Source organism: Gigantopelta aegis, chromosome 4 (genome assembly GCF_016097555.1).
Source record: "Gigantopelta aegis isolate Gae_Host chromosome 4, Gae_host_genome, whole genome shotgun sequence".
In the NCBI taxonomy this organism is placed as follows: domain Eukaryota; kingdom Metazoa; phylum Mollusca; class Gastropoda; order Neomphalida; family Peltospiridae; genus Gigantopelta; species Gigantopelta aegis.
Genome location: NC_054702.1, coordinates 28637295 through 28654421, shown reverse-complemented (window position 1 = coordinate 28654421; position 17127 = coordinate 28637295). Strand labels below are relative to the sequence as shown.

At 40.5% G+C, this 17127-nt stretch overlaps 1 protein-coding gene across 2 annotated transcripts; it reads right to left on the bottom strand.

Annotated features, from left to right (window-relative positions):
- Nucleotides 1-429: 429 nt before the first annotated feature.
- LOC121371995 (arylsulfatase B-like) lies at nt 430-15279 on the bottom strand. Of its 2 annotated transcripts, none has more exons than XM_041498233.1 (9): nt 15224-15279; nt 14477-14581; nt 13480-13636; nt 7561-7673; nt 6419-6532; nt 5852-5974; nt 4967-5096; nt 3780-3933; nt 430-1551 (listed from the first exon to the last, which is right to left on the bottom strand). In XM_041498233.1, the coding sequence occupies exons 2-9, from the start codon at nt 14576-14578 to the stop codon at nt 888-890; spliced, it is 1557 nt and encodes a 518-aa protein (XP_041354167.1). In that variant the 5' UTR covers nt 14579-14581; nt 15224-15279; the 3' UTR covers nt 430-887. The 2 variants fall into 2 exon arrangements, with proteins under 2 accessions (XP_041354167.1, XP_041354168.1); XM_041498234.1 differs by lacking the exon at nt 15224-15279 and adding an exon at nt 15030-15184.
- Nucleotides 15280-17127: the final 1848 nt, after the last annotated feature.

Sequence of the window (17127 nt, the reverse complement as noted above, 5' to 3'; positions counted from 1 at the left end):
CGTACCCAGTTGTATGTAACGGTGATTACACATCTAATGGCTAACCTGAGCACGTGCATATTGCACTAACTACATGTATGTTCGTGGTCAGGTAATCCAGGGCTTCTAGATTATGGTAGCCGCACTGCCATGGCTAGTGATATTCAATGTTGGGCTAGTAAATACCCGGTAACTATGCCATGCCCAATGACCAGTGAAAAAAAAGTTGTCAAATACTGCATTTAAGTTTATTTTGTAAATATGAATATCCTGCCCCAACCCCCCCCCCCCCAACCCCCCCACCTTAGTGTTTTTAATTGCTATCTCCCTCTTTAGGTAACATATCTGGGGCCTAACTCACTAAACTCTCGCAACTTTGCGATATCGCAGTGCAATGCAAAAAGACTTGCAAAGTGGATGCTTTGTTGTCTAGCAGAGCCTAAGAGAGCTTTGGGAATTATGTTCCCGATTATTACTATTAGTAAAATTGTATTAAGTAAAGTAGGGCTAGTGAATTTTTAATTGTGGCTAGTAAATTTTTAAAATCACTGATCGCATGGCTAGTGGATTTTGTCAAAATTCTAAAAGCCCTGGGTAATCTGTCCGAAAACGGCAAAGTGACAATAAACGACACAAGTAATGGCGTCATGTTGATTGATAAAAGTCTGGTTTCCCGGTTTTCAGAGGTACAATTTGCACTTCATAAAGAGTTTGGGACTGAATTATTCATCGGATGTTCATTTTAGAGAGGTTTTCTGTTTAGAGAAGTAAACAGTAGTGTTGAACAATATGTAAATCATGGGACCATGGAAAACGTCCAGTTTTGAGAGAATTCCAGTTGAGAGAGGGTCCCATCTTGAGGGGTTTCACTGTATACATTTGTTTGCCTAACCACAAAAACTCCGCTATCACTTCCACCACTGCCAGACTCCTCCGTGGAGTGCAGGATTCCCCTTTGGGTCTATAGGTGTGTTGAGGGGTGGCACCATTGACGACTCCAGTTGTTCTAATCTGTCTAAGAACAGCTGAACTAGATACTTGTTGTCACTTGCTATATTAGAAAACTCGCATGGATCACTGGGAATATGAAACAGGCATGGTCTTTTCTCTGGCTGGCAATTAATTGAAGCATTCGCGGGCTTGGGTCCACAGTTCACCGAAATGGCTTTGCTTTTTAATTTAAAAAAATCATCTTTAGAATACACAGAACGGTTCACAGACACGAAACTTCGAGGTGGTGGGTACCATGAGTCGTAGAACCCATGTGATATGTCTCCCATGACAAGTTTGTATTCTCCCATTCTGAGTGCGGAGAAGTTTCCAATAGGATCAATGTTATGGAGGACCTCTTTCCTGACTGGGTGTCCTTGGTTTGTCAGCATGTCCCACAGACTCTGGCCGTCTATATCTCCGAGGTGAGACGGGTCTCCGCAAGCGGCCTGGTACAGAGTGGGCAGCCAGTCGGTGACGTGCATCAGGTTCTCCTGTACATACTGCGATCTCTTGAGAAGCGCACTGTGAACAAAGCCTGTACCCCGAACGCCACCTTCCCACATGGTATTTTTCACACCCCTAAAAAAAATAAAAAAATGTTTTTGTTTAATGACACCACTAGAGCACATTGATTTATTAATCATCGGCTATTGGATGTCATACATTTGGTAATTTTAACATATAGTTGACCGCCTGTCCTTTATATTCCCCCTGGTTGAGGACAGGTCTTACTGTAACAGTTTCTGTGAATAAAAAACAAAATAATAAGAATAAAATAAAATAATACATAGCCACTAGTCAAAGCTTCTGGGATGGCTAGTAACTTTCTCGAACAAGTAGAAACCAGAAGATAATGCACAATCAGGCCTTTGAAAATTGTGAGAACAATATTTTTGTTCATGCGTGGCTTATGCAAATCTAATTCTAAAAAGAAAAGGGTTACCTGAATTTATTTTATAAACAACCCACAAATGGGTTACGCAAGTTTTTAATTCTCAGAGGCCTGTGCATATTGAGACTTAACAGTCTCCATACTGTGTCTGGCATACCCCTTCAAGACAATGTAACAGTCCCCATACTGTGTCTGGCATACCCCTTCATATACCCCTTCAACACAATGTAACAGTCTCCATACTGTGTCTGGCATACCCCTTCAACGCAATGTAACAGTCCCCATACTGTGTCTGTCATACCCCTTCAACGCAATGTAACAGTCTCCATACTGTGTCTGGCATACCCCTTCAACGCAATGTAACAGTCTCCATACTGTGTCTGGCATACCCCTTCAAGACAATGTAACAGTCTCCATACTGTGTCTGGCATACCCCTTCAAGACAATGTAACAGTCTCCATACTGTGTCTGGCATACCCCTTCAAGACAATGTAACAGTCTCCATACTGTGTCTGGCATACCCCTTCAAGACAATGTAACAGTCTCCATACTGTGTCTGGCATACCCCTTCAAGACAATGTAACAGTCTCCATACTGTGTCTGGCATACCCCTTCAATACAATGTAACACAGTCCCCATACTGTGTCTGGCATACCCCTTCAAGACAATGTAACAGTCTCCATACTGTGTCTGGCATACCCCTTCAAGACAATGTAACAGTCTCCATACTGTGTCTGGCATACCCCTTCAATACAATGTAACACAGTCCCCATACTGTGTCTGGCATACCCCTTCAAGACAATGTAACACAGTCCCCATACTGTGTCTGGCATACCCCTTCAAGACAATGTAACAGTCTCCATACTGTGTCTGGCATACCCCTTCAAGACAATGTAACAGTCTCCATACTGTGTCTGGCATACCCCTTCAAGACAATGTAACAGTCTCCATACTGTGTCTGGCATACCCCTTCAAGACAATGTAACAGTCTCCATACTGTGTCTGGCATACCCCTTCAAGACAATGTAACAGTCCCCATACTGTGTCTGGCATACCCCTTCAAGACAATGTAACAGTCTCCATACTGTGTCTGGCATACCCCTTCAAGACAATGTAACAGTCTCCATACTGTGTCTGGCATACCCCTTCAAGACAATGTAACAGTCCCCATACTGTGTCTGGCATACCCCTTCAAGACAATGTAACAGTCCCCATACTGTGTCTGGCATACCCCTTCAAGACAATGTAACAGTCTCCATACTGTGTCTGGCATACCCCTTCAAGACAATGTAACAGTCTCCATACTGTGTCTGGCATACCCCTTCAAGACAATGTAACAGTCCCCATACTGTGTCTGGCATACCCCTTCAATACAATGTAACACAGTCCCCATACTGTGTCTGGCTTATACAATGTTATAAGTATAAATTACAAAATAATGTACATTAGATTTAATCTTCATTACACACAAAATCACAAGTAAAAACTAGAAGAAAGTAACTTTAAATTTTCCATATTGTCCTTGATACAACTAAAAAAAATGTTACAAATATAAACTAAAATTAATATTGTATCTTTGACACTGCTAATTTTGTTTTTTACAATTACAACCTTTAGAAGATAATGCAAGTTGAATTTAACATATACCCTAGTAAAAAAAAAAGAATGAAAAGTACAAGAGGTGCATATTAGATCTAATGTTTCAACAATGTATCCTTCAGACCCCCATAAAACAAAATTGCAAGAATAAACTAGGAAAGTTAACCCCTACAAAACAATATTACAAGTGCAAAGAAAATAATGTTTATTAGATATGTTTCAACACTGTATTCTTGATACCACCACACAACAAAATTGCAAGTACAAACTAGAAGACGTTACGTAATTTTATTCAAGTATTGAACTTTCCTATTACCGGAGAGGCCAGTTGCAGGCAGCGTTTCTGTCGTAGCCATTAGTTGGTCCCCCATTGTCTGTGGTGAAGATCATTATCGTGTTGGGCAACATCCCTGTTTCCTGAAGCACCCGAGTCAGGTTACCAACAGAGTCATCTAGAGCAGACACCATACCTTAAAACAACAACAAAAACAAACAAAAGTTAAAATTTGTTTTGTTTAACGACAACACTAGAGTGCACTGATTTAATCATCATCGGCTATTTTATTTATGGTTATATGGCGTCAGACATGGTTAAGGAACACACAGATATTGAAAAAGGAAACCCGCTGTCACCACTTCATGGGCTACTCTTTCCAAATATCAATAAGGGATCTTTTATATGCACCATCCCATAGACATGATAGTACATACCATGGCCTTTGTTACACCAGTTGTGGAGCACTGGCTGGAACGAGAAATAGCCCAATGGTCCCACTGATGGGAATCGATCCTAGATCAATCACACATCAGGCGAGCGCTGTACCACTGAGATATGTCCCCTCCCCCCCCCCCCCCCCCCCAGCTGTTGGATGTCAAACATTCAATCATTTTGACATGCAGTCTTAGAGAGGAAACCAACTACATTTTTCCATTAGTAGCAAGGGATCTTTTATATGCACCATCTCACAGACAGGATAGCACATACCACAGCCTTTGATACATCAGTCGCGGGCCCCCGACAGGCTATATCACTGGGCTACGTCCTGCCCCATTAAAAAGAAAACAACCCCTTCCACTAGAACAACAAAGAAATAATATGCAAGAAAAACAATAATAACAACAATAACAACCAATCAAGGAAACAAATGCATAATTTAATATCTTAATTGGATATAAGCTTGAAAATTAATGGAAAACATTGGAATATAAACGATGATGACATCCTCATTTGAATCGACGACAGATTTACATTGTAGTGTGCCATTATTTTTAACCATGGACAAGTTGGGACAATATTTTCTAATTATATTAAATTAAAATTATTAGTAAATTACAAGTTTTTATAGCAATAGCAAATTACATGTTTTTAAAGCAATAGCAAATTAAGTTTTTCTTAACTTTGTATGTTGTGTATTTCGTTGAAATATTTAACATTAAAAAAAAAAAATCTTATCGTGTGTAATTGGGGAAATTAAGCTGTCTTTGCAATTGTGGTATTCTTACCTGCAAAAATTCTTCTGTTTTTATCGTGTATATCAGGAAAGCGGTCTATGTAATGTTGTGGAGCTTCCAGGGGGTCCCCGTGATAATTACCAGCATGCACTGCCTGGTGGGCCAAATACAGGAATAAGGGCTGAAACAGAACAATGTTAAACGTTTGTTTTGTTTAACAACACCACTAGAGCACATTGATTTATTAATCATCTGGTATTGAACGTCAAACATTTGGTCATAACATAGAGTCTTGAAAAGGAAACCCATTAGTAGCAAGGGATCTTTGATAAAAAAAAACATGGTAATTTTTGACAGTCACAGAAAGGAAACCTGCTACATTTTTTCATTAGTAGCAAGGGATCTTTTATATGCACTCCCACAGACAGGATAGCACATACCACGGTCTTTGATATACTAGTCGTGGTGCACTGGCTGGAATGAGAAATAGTCCAATGGGCCCACTGATGTGGATCGACCCCAAACTGAACGCGCATCGAGCGTGCGCTTTACCACTGGGCTATGTCCCGCCTCGGGGTCTTTTATATGCAGCATCCCACAGACAAGATAACACATACCACAGCTTCTGTTATACCAGTCATGATGCACTGGCTGGAACGAGAAATAGCTCAAAGGGCCCACTGACGGGGATCAATTCCAGACAAATGTTTTACAACTGGGCTACGTCCCAACCCTGAAACAATAATGTTACTCATGTTCAGAAACACTTTTATATATATTTACTCACTGACTGACTTATATATGTATTTACTCACTGACTTTTATATGTATTTACTCATTGACTTTTATATGTATTTACTCACTGACTTTTATATGTATTTACTCACTGACTGGTGTATATCAGTTATATCAACTATCTGAAAAAAGTAAACTTACTGCAGACTGGTTGTGGGATAGGATAATATTTTCCGCTTCATTTGTAAAAATCTCAGTGGCATATTTTTCATTCATGTCCCAGACAGCATCAAGATTTCTTCTCAAGTCCAAACCCCAAAACCCCTGAAACAAAATTATCAAAAACTTCAAAACAGATCCAGATTTTAATAACATATCTATTCATTAAAATGACTTTCTCTTGATCATTTAACTAAAGAAAATAAATATTGATAAATATTGTTGATATTTCACCCCAAGATACAAAATGTTTCAATATATACGAACGCTTGCTGCCAGAAAGTAATTTGAGGGGACATAATAAAACAAAATAGACCATAAGTGCCTCACCAAGGTGGTTATGGGCTTAAAGTGTTTTCAAATTGGACTCCATTTCCTGTGCTTTGACAAATCTTAAACAGCAATTCTCTTACTATCATCTATCTAAAAATTATAAAAATATATACATTAATTTCAAGGTTTTAGGGGATGTAATTTTACCCTCCATACCCTCTGGCAAAAACCCTGATTATTGGTACAACGTAAAGACAACTTTTGGAGAAAACAAACCGAATCTTCAGCGGTGTGGTCGAAGTAGTCTTCATGACCTGTGTAGTAGCCGAAGTGAGAGTCGAACCCGCGACTCGTTGGAAGATAGTCTCGGGAGAAAAACCCAAGATGCCACTGAAATATAAATACAGAGTAGAATTTGGTAAATTTGACATATAGTCTTAGAGAGGAAACATGCTACATTTTTCCTATTAGTAGCAAGGGATCTTTTATATGCAACATCCCACAGATAGGGTACATACCACAGCTTTAATATACCAGTCATGATGCACTGGCTGGAATGAGAAATAGCCCACAGATAGGGTACATACCACAGCTTTAATATACCAGTCATGATGCACTGGCTGGAACGAGAAATAGCCCACAGATAGGGTACATACCACAGCTTTAATATACCAGTCATGATGCACTGGCTGGAATGAGAAATAGCCCACAGATAGGGTACATACCACAGCTTTAATATACCCATCATGATGCACTGGCTGGAACGAGAAATAGCCCACAGATGGGGTACATACCACAGCTTTAATATACCAGTCATGATGCACTGGCTGGAACGATAAATAGCCCACAGATGGGGTACATACCACAGCTTTAATATACCAGTCATGATGCACTGGCTGGAACGATAAATAGCCCACAGATGGGGTACATCAACTGAGCACTTTGCCACTGGGCTATACTGACAGACAAATAAGACCAAATGAAATATGTATGCTTTCAAGTAGGAGTCTGTGTATATGCAATATGAAAAACCCCAGAAACCCACCGGAACATTAAAGGGAGAGTAAACTAAAACATGACTCATTCCTGATGTTACACGTTAAGTATTACATAACCACCAGCTTGCCAGATGGGTATTCACTGGATTGGAACAAAATGGCTGCACCCGTTATATCTAATAGCCGTCACATTGAACCATTTTCTTAATTAAATATAATAATATACTTGTTGATATTAAGCAATAATGTGCATTATATATCGTTGAATATGCATGCCATTCCAAAAGTCTTGCTTAAGCATTCCTTTAACAGAATGAATTTTTGTTTTAATTACCTTTAAGGACAAACATTTCAGTGATTATATAATGTTTTTTAAATCTACATCTTTGACTAGTAGTAGTAGATGAACATGACACCCACCTTACCCACAATGTGTGTTGCATACCCCAACGTCTTCAGGTGTTGTGCCATCGTTGTCTCGTTAAGAGGTAAACCGTAGGGCGTGGCTCCACCTATCACCTCATGCTGCAGTCCTAGAATTACACACATTTGTAGGTTTAATAAAGTCGCAGTTTGAACCCTTGACAACAGACACTGGCGTAGGAAATGGGTGGGCAAGGGGGCATGTGCCCCCCACCACTTTGTAGTAGCAGCGATGGTTTTTATATATACTCTTCAAAAAAGGTAGGGGAACTCTAATAAGAATTTACAATTGCCAAAATTGTAAGGTATATTAGCTGTGGGGAATGGTTATATGATAATAGTGAATTAATTGGGCAAACATTACAACCGGTAGTTCAGTATTACAATAGGTTTTATGACCACCAAAGATCTTGAAAGAAAGAAAGTGTTTTATTTAACGACGCACTCAACACATTTTATTTACGGTTATATGGCGTCAGACATATGGTTTAAGAACCACACAGATTTTGAGAGGAAACCCGCTGTCGCCACTACATGGGCTAGTCTTCCGATTAGCAGCAAGGGATCTTTTATTTGCGCTTCCCACAGGCAAGATAGCACAAACCATGGCCTTTGTTGAACCAGTTATGGATCACTGGTCGGTGCAAGTGGTTTACACCTACCCAATGAGCCTTGCGGAGCACTCACTCAGGGTTTGGAGACGGTATCTGGATTAAAACTCCCATGCGTCGACTGGGATCCGAACCCAGTACCTACCAGCCTGTAGACCGATGGCCTGCCACGACGCCACCGAGGCCGGTCCAAAGATCTTGAAGGACGATTGTAGTCGGAAGTAAAATTTGAAAGTTGACATTTTTTATCAGTAAATCGCAAATTCAAACAATAAAAAGGACTAAACACAAAACAATAACAACTGTATGATCAACAGAATGAAAAAGATTGACAGAAATAATGTTCCACAGTGATTAATGGACCTTCCTGGAAATTGTCAAAATCGAGAATGACACCCCACGCACGTGTATGGGGAAACTGCGTGATGCACGTGCAAACAATGGAATATGTTTCAATGTGTTGATAAACAGACCTGAATGTTCTTTACTAGGATGTCTGTGGTCAAAATTTATGTTCGGTCTAATAGTTGATATTAACATTAATATCTCAAGTTCCCCTATTTTTTTTTAAGAGTATATTTATACATGTAGTTTATATACATACATACACACACACACACATATATATATATATATATATATATCTATTATATATCTATATATATATCTGTGTGTGTGTGTGCCCCCCCCCCACCCTACCCCACCCACTTCTGGCACCTTCCTACACCTGTGACAGACACTGACTTTGGTTAATTTACAAACCTGTAACATCTGGGTAAAGTTACAATAGAGTTTAATAAGCGTCTGTGATGTTGAAACAGGGAAATACTCTCTAAACCAGCCAAGCACTTGTCTCCATCAGATACGTGTAATTTTAAAATTACCGGTATGGAAAATAAATTTTGTGGCATTACCAGGATAATTATAAACACTTCAGATATACAGAAATGGATAGTCTAAATAATAAGATCTAAGTAATGTATGATTTCAGTTATCAGAAATGGCTGTAATAGTGAACAATATGTCTTAGTGTTTAAGAACTAGGGTCTTTGTCTTTAATGTCTTCACCAGTCTCAGACTACACATGTACTTAAAACTTTTTAACAAGGTAAATAATGGTAAACTGTAACAGAAAGAACTTTATTTATAATTCAGGAGCAGATCCAAGATTTGGGTTGGGGTTGGGTTTTTTTTTTTTTGGGGGGGGGGGCTAAATGGAAAAATAGAACATGGACCAACTCCCCTCGTGTGAAAAGGTCAATCAAATGAAAAAAAAGCAAGCATCACTTTAATATATTTAGAATGAAGGGGACAAGTTCTGGTTCTGCAATTTAACGTTTGTTAGAGAAGAGAGCCAATTTGTAAACTCATACATGTACCTTTTATAGATCTGTCGCTAAAGTTTTGGCTATTTGGCAAATTGAAACTTGAATTTAGCTATATATTTTTGAACCAAATGTGACCCTCTATAGAATTAACATTCCTAAATCGCCAATAGGAATTCACACATAATAATTAAGACAAATATAGTGGAATTCACACATAATAATTAAGACAAATATAGTGGAATTCACACATAATAATTAAGACAAATATAGTTCAATTAAAAAAATAAGTAGATGTAAATGATATAAAACAATGTACTGAATTTACAAAGCCTGTTTTTCACTTACCCGCATGTAAATACATGTATACGTACGTGTATTTACATGTGCTTAAACACCTCAGCAAATTTATGAAAAAAACAGTCTTAATAAATTTGGCCCAATATCTTTACTTTCTGCTTGCATTATAAAACTATACAAATATTCCTAAAGTCATAAAAGATGTCTCTTTATAGTCTAAATCACTTATTAGTAATTCCAATTTCACTACAATAAGCAAAAACGATATTACTTTTTGCAAACTTTGACCAGTCATAATGGCACTGAGTAGGCTGTTACCTGTATGTATGGTGTTGCGACCTGTCATAATGGTGCTGTGAGTAGGCTGTTACCTGTGTGTATGGGGTGGCAACCCATCATAATGACCTGTCATAATGGTGCTGAGTAGGCTGTTACCTGTGTGTATGGGGTGGCGACCTGTCATAATGGTGCTGAGTAGGCTGTTACCTGTGTGTATGGGGTGGCAACCCATCATAATGACCTGTCATAATGGTGCTGTGAGTAGGCTGTTACCTGTGTGTATGGGGTGGCAACCCATCATAATGACCTGTCATAATGGTGCTGTGAGTAGGCTGTTACCTGTGTGTATGGGGTGGCGACCCATCATAATGGTGCTGAGTAGGCTGTTACCTGTGTGTATGGGGTGGCAACCCATCATAATGACCTGTCATAATGGTGCTGTGAGTAGGCTGTTACCTGTGTGTATGGGGTGGCGACCTGTCATAATGACCTGTCATAATGGTGCTGAGTAGGCTGTTACCTGTGTGTATGGGGTGGCAACCCATCATAATGACCTGTCATAATGGTGCTGTGAGTAGGCTGTCACCTGTGTGTATGGGGTGGCAACCCATCATAATGACCTGTCATAATGGTGCTGTGAGTAGGCTGTTACCTGTGTGTATGGGGTGGCAACCCATCATAATGACCTGTCATAATGGTGCTGTGAGTAGGCTGTTACCTGTGTGTATGGGGTGGCAACCCATCATAATGACCTGTCATAATGGTGCTGAGTAGGCTGTTACCTGTGTGTATGGGGTGGCAACCCATCATAATGACCTGTCACAATGGTGCTGTGAGTAGGCTGTTATCTGTGTGTATGGGGTGGCAACCCATCATAATGACCTGTCACAATGGTGCTGTGAGTAGGCTGTTACCTGTGTGTATGGGGTGGCAACCCATCATAATGACCTGTCATAATGGTGCTGTGAGTAGGCTGTTACCTGTGTGTATGGGGTGGCAACCCATCATAATGACCTGTCATAATGGTGCTGTGAGTAGGCTGTTACCTGTGTGTATGGGGTGGCAACCCATCATAATGACCTGTCATAATGGTGCTGTGAGTAGGCTGTTACCTGTGTGTATGGGGTGGCAACCCATCATAATGACCTGTCATAATGGTGCTGTGAGTAGGCTGTTACCTGTGTGTATGGGGTGGCAACCCATCATAATGACCTGTCATAATGGTGCTGTGAGTAGGCTGTTACCTGTGTGTATGGGGTGGCAACCCATCATAATGACCTGTCATAATGGTGCTGTGAGTAGGCTGATACCTGTGTGTATGGGGTGGCAACCCATCATAATGACCTGTCATAATGGTGCTGTGAGTAGGCTGTTACCTGTGTGTATGGGGTGGCAACCCATCATAATGACCTGTCATAATGGTGCTGTGAGTAGGCTGTTACCTGTGTGTATGGGGTGGCAACCCATCATAATGACCTGTCATAATGGTGCTGAGTAGGCTGTTACCTGTGTGTATGGGGTGGCAACCCATCATAATGACCTGTCATAATGGTGCTGTGAGTAGGCTGTTACCTGTGTGTATGGGGTGGCAACCCATCATAATGACCTGTCATAATGGTGCTGTGAGTAGGCTGTTACCTGTGTGTATGGGGTGGTAACCCATCATAATGACCTGTCAAAATGGTGCTGTGAGTAGGCTGTTACCTGTGTGTATGGGGTGGCAACCCATCATAATGACCTGTCATAATGGTGCTGAGTAGGCTGTTACCTGTGTGTATGGGGTGGCAACCCATCATAATGACCTGTCATAATGGTGCTGTGAGTAGGCTGTTACCTGTGTGTATGGGGTGGCAACCCATCATAATGACCTGTCATAATGGTGCTGTGAGTAGGCTGTCACCTGTGTGTATGGGGTGGCAATCCATCATAATGACCTGTCATAATGGTGCTGTGAGTAGGCTGTTACCTGTGTGTATGGGGTGGCAACCCATCATAATGACCTGTCATAATGGTGCTGAGTAGGCTGTTACCTGTGTGTATGGGGTGGCAACCCATCATAATGACCTGTCACAATGGTGCTGTGAGTAGGCTGTTATCTGTGTGTATGGGGTGGCAACCCATCATAATGACCTGTCACAATGGTGCTGTGAGTAGGCTGTTACCTGTGTGTATGGGGTGGCAACCCATCATAATGACCTGTCATAATGGTGCTGTGAGTAGGCTGTTACCTGTGTGTATGGGGTGGCAACCCATCATAATGACCTGTCATAATGGTGCTGTGAGTAGGCTGTTACCTGTGTGTATGGGGTGGCAACCCATCATAATGACCTGTCATAATGGTGCTGTGAGTAGGCTGTTACCTGTGTGTATGGGGTGGCAACCCATCATAATGACCTGTCATAATGGTGCTGAGTAGGCTGTTACCTGTGTGTATGGGGTGGCAACCCATCATAATGACCTGTCATAATGGTGCTGTGAGTAGGCTGTTACCTGTGTGTATGGGGTGGCAACCCATCATAATGACCTGTCATAATGGTGCTGTGAGTAGGCTGTTACCTGTGTGTATGGGGTGGTAACCCATCATAATGACCTGTCAAAATGGTGCTGTGAGTAGGCTGTTACCTGTGTGTATGGGGTGGCAACCCATCATAATGACCTGTCATAATGGTGCTGAGTAGGCTGTTACCTGTGTGTATGGGGTGGCAACCCATCATAATGACCTGTCATAATGGTGCTGTGAGTAGGCTGTTACCTGTGTGTATGGGGTGGCAACCCATCATAATGACCTGTCATAATGGTGCACTGAGTAGGCTGTTACCTGTATGTATGGTGTTGCGACCTGTCATAATGGTGCTGTGAGTAGGCTGTTACCTGTGTGTATGGGGTGTCGACCCGTCATAATGGCACTGTGAGTAAGCAGTTACCTGTGTGTATGAGGTGTCGACCCATCATAATGGCACTGTGAGTAAGCAGTTACCTGTGTGTATGGGGTGTTGACCCGTCATAATGGCACTGTGAGTAAGCAGTTACCTGTGTGTATGGGGTGTCGACCCGTCATAATGGCACTGTGAGTTAGCAGTTACCTGTGTGTATGGGGTGTCGACCCGTCATAATGGCACTGTGAGTAAGCAGTTACCTGTGTGTATGGGGTGTCGACCCGTCATAATGGCACTGTGAGTAAGCAGTTACCTGTGTGTATGGGGTGTCGACCCGTCATACTGGCACTGTGAGTAAGCAGTTACCTGTATGTATGGGGTGGCGACCTGTCATAATAGCACTGTGAGTAAGCAGTTACCTGTATGTATGGGGTGTCGACCCGTCATAATGGCACTGTGAGTAAGCAGTTACCTGTATGTATGGGGTGTCGACCCGTCATAATGGCACTGTGAGTAAGCAGTTACCTGTATGTATGGGGTGGCGACCTGTCATAATAGCACTGCGAGTAGGTGAGCAGATCGGAGACACGTAGTACTGGTTCAGGATGATTCCACTGTGAGCCAGTTTGTCGATGTTTGGTGTCCTGATGTCTGAGCCATGGAATCCAACATCATCCCAGCCCTGTATAAAATCTCACATTTATAGCAAAACCATGTTTGATATCATCCTAGCCCTGTATAGAATCTCACAGTTAGAGCAGTATTACATTGATATCATCCCAGCCCTGTATAGAATCTCACATTTATAGCAGTATTACATTGATATCGTCCCAGCCCTGTATAGAATCTTACATTCATAGCAAAACCATGTTTGATATTGTCCCATCCTTGTACAGAATCTGACATTTATAGCAGTATTACATTGATATCGTCCCATCCCGGTACAGAATCTGACATTTATAGCAGTATTACATTGATATCTTCCCAGCCCTGTATAGAATCTCACATTTATAGCAAAACCATGTTTGATATCGTCTCAGCCCTGTACAGAATCTCACATTTATAGCAGTATTACATTGATATCGTCCCAGCCCTGTATAGAATCTCACATTTATAGCAGTATTACATTGATATCATCCCAGCCCTGTATAGAATCTCACATTTATAGCACTATTACATTGATATCATCCCAGCCCTGTGTAGAATGTAACATTTATAACAGTATCACATTTGATATTATCTTACCCCTATATAGAATCTCACATTTATAGAGTATCTCGTTTGATACCATCCCAGTCATGTATTTACACCAGCAGACTAATTTGTTTCAAGAAAGGACCCCATTCCACCCTTATACAGATTGTAACATATCTATAGCACTGTATAGAATCTTACATAAATAAAATATAAATTATTGTACATTACATTACATAAGATTAATTACACTATTAGTACTGTACAGTTTGTGTTGCTAACGGCACTAATGAACATAAAGCAAACAAATAGTTGTGTGCAACCTCACCAAATCGTCGGCTATGATGAAGATGATATGTGGCTGTGGAGGTGTAGCTAACAACACTGTATTACTAGCCAGTAGAAAGAATGTCACGAATAATACCTTCATTATCTGAAAGAACAAAAAAAAAAAGACATTTAGAGAGAGAGAGAGAGAGAGAGAGAGAGAGAGAGAGAGAGAGAGAGAGAGAGAGAGAGAGAGAGAGAGAGAGAGAGAGAGAGAGAGAGAGAGAGAGGAGAGAGTGAGTTTGTTTTGTTTTGTTTTGTTTAACAACACCAATACAGCACATTTGTTCTTACGCAAGGGATCTTTTATATGCACTTTCCCATAAACAGGAAAGCACATACCACAGCCTTTGACTAGCTGTGGTGCACTGGATGGAACGACAAACAAAACCATTTGAATGGATCCCCCAAGGTGGTTCGATCCTGCTACACAAGCACCTCAAGCGAGCACTCAACCGACTGACTTAAATCCTATGTTTGGCATCCAGTAGCCGATGGTTAATTAATCAATGTGCTCCTGTGGTGTCGTTAAACAAAACAAACTTTTAACTTACCTGTATAATGTAACGGAAGTCGCATGGGTGTATTTATAGAACTTGACCCAGATTTAAAGTAATAACTACTGCAGACGTGCAGTGATGACATAAATAGAGACAATGTAAAAGCTCATATAAATGTAATGTTCAGATCGTTTATCTTCAATAATATTTTAAACAAAAGTAAATAGCACACGAATATCTGACAATACCTTAGATTATATTAATGACAAACGCCCATTCTGATGGCATATTTAAGAAACATAACTCTGTTTAACTGTTCAGTTACTCTCAATGAGTAGAGTTATTTCCCATATTTATAATAAGGCATTTTTTTTATTATTATGTGTAGGTTGGACTTTAGCAGATAAAATTCCACAGACAACAGTGTTTAGCTATGTGATTAAAAACACATGCAATATATCAACCAAATTATGACCGATATTAAATATGAATACTACAACCAGTCCCTCAAAATATTAACTGAAAAGAAGTGGAACATTTCATAGTTTATTTTCGATATAACAATACATGCTTACAACAGTCCTAGTTTAGCATAAAATTGTAGCACGCGAACTTAGTTTTACAGATACCCCATACATGACACAGTGGTACTGAATTAAATTAAATTGCATACATTTATTGTTAAGATAAAACTAATGTGCTTTACAGAAAACACTGTCACATTTATCACCAATGACAGGAATGGTAGTATTAATCGCGCTATTAGAAGTTGAGTGCACTTTAAACATTAGCTCGATGTTGTTTGGTTTAGTGTTAAAGGAACAGACCCTGGTTTCTAAACACTAAGGAATATTGTTCACTATTAGAGCGGTTTATGATCATTGAAATCAAGCATTACTTATATTTTATTCTTTAGTTATCCATTTCCGTTCAACCGAAGTGTTTCAGGTCATCGTGGTGTTGATAAAACCACAAAATGCATTTTGCACAGCCATGTAGAGCAATCGCAAATCTTTTTTTTAAATGTTTTTTTTAATGTTTTATTTAACGACACACTCAACACATTTTATTTACGGTTATATGACGTCAGACATATGGTGAAGGACCACATAGATATTGAGAGAAGAAACCCGCTGTCGCCACTTCATGGGCTACTCTTTTCGATTAGCAGCAAGGGATGTTTTATATGCACCATCCCACAGACAGGATAACACATACCACGGCCTTTGATATACCAGTCGTGGTGCACTGGATGGAGCGAGAAATAGCCCAATGGGCCCACTGACGAGGATCGATCCCAGCAATCGCAAATCTACCTTCAGTCTCAGTGTACTGCATTATCGATTACTAGTAATATTTCTGCCCTCTTTGGCTGTTCCAGCATTTTGTCTTCACCCCTGTGCTAAAAAACGAGTTGTTTATACAATTTGACGATAATCTGTTGGGAAACCAATATAATTAGAAGAAAAAAAAATGTTATGGAATTTGGTATGGGTTTGAATATCAATATGTTTTGTATGAGTTTTAACTTTATTGATTAAAGAAAGAAAGAAAGAAATGTTTTATTTAACGACACACTTAACACAGTTTTATTTACGGTTATATGGTGTCAGACATATGATTACGGACCACACAGATTTTGAGAGGAAACCCACTGTCGCCACTACATGGGTTACTCTTTCCGATTAGCAGCAAGGGATCTTTTATTTGCGCTTCCCACAGGCAGGATAGCACAAACCATGGCCTTTTTTTTAACCAGTTATGGATCACTGGTATGTGCAAGTGGTTTACACCTACCCATTGAGCCTTGCGGAGCACTCACTCAGGGTTTGGAGTCGGTATCTGGATTAAAAATCACATGCCTCGACTGAGATCCGAACCCAGTACCTACCAGCCTGTAGACCGATGGCCTAACCACGACGCCACCGAGGCCAGTTTATTGATTATAGAGTTACATACCAATTCTTTGGTTCCCTTTTGACGCAGACGGACTATAAACCACAAGAACTTTAGAAACGTTCAATGGAACTCACAGAGGCGGATCTGGGGAGGGGGGGGGGGGTGCAGGGGCCCGCCCCTAAATTTTTCGATAGTTATAATTTTATGATATATTAATTTTAATTTTTTTAACGATTCCCCTCCAAACCTCCCC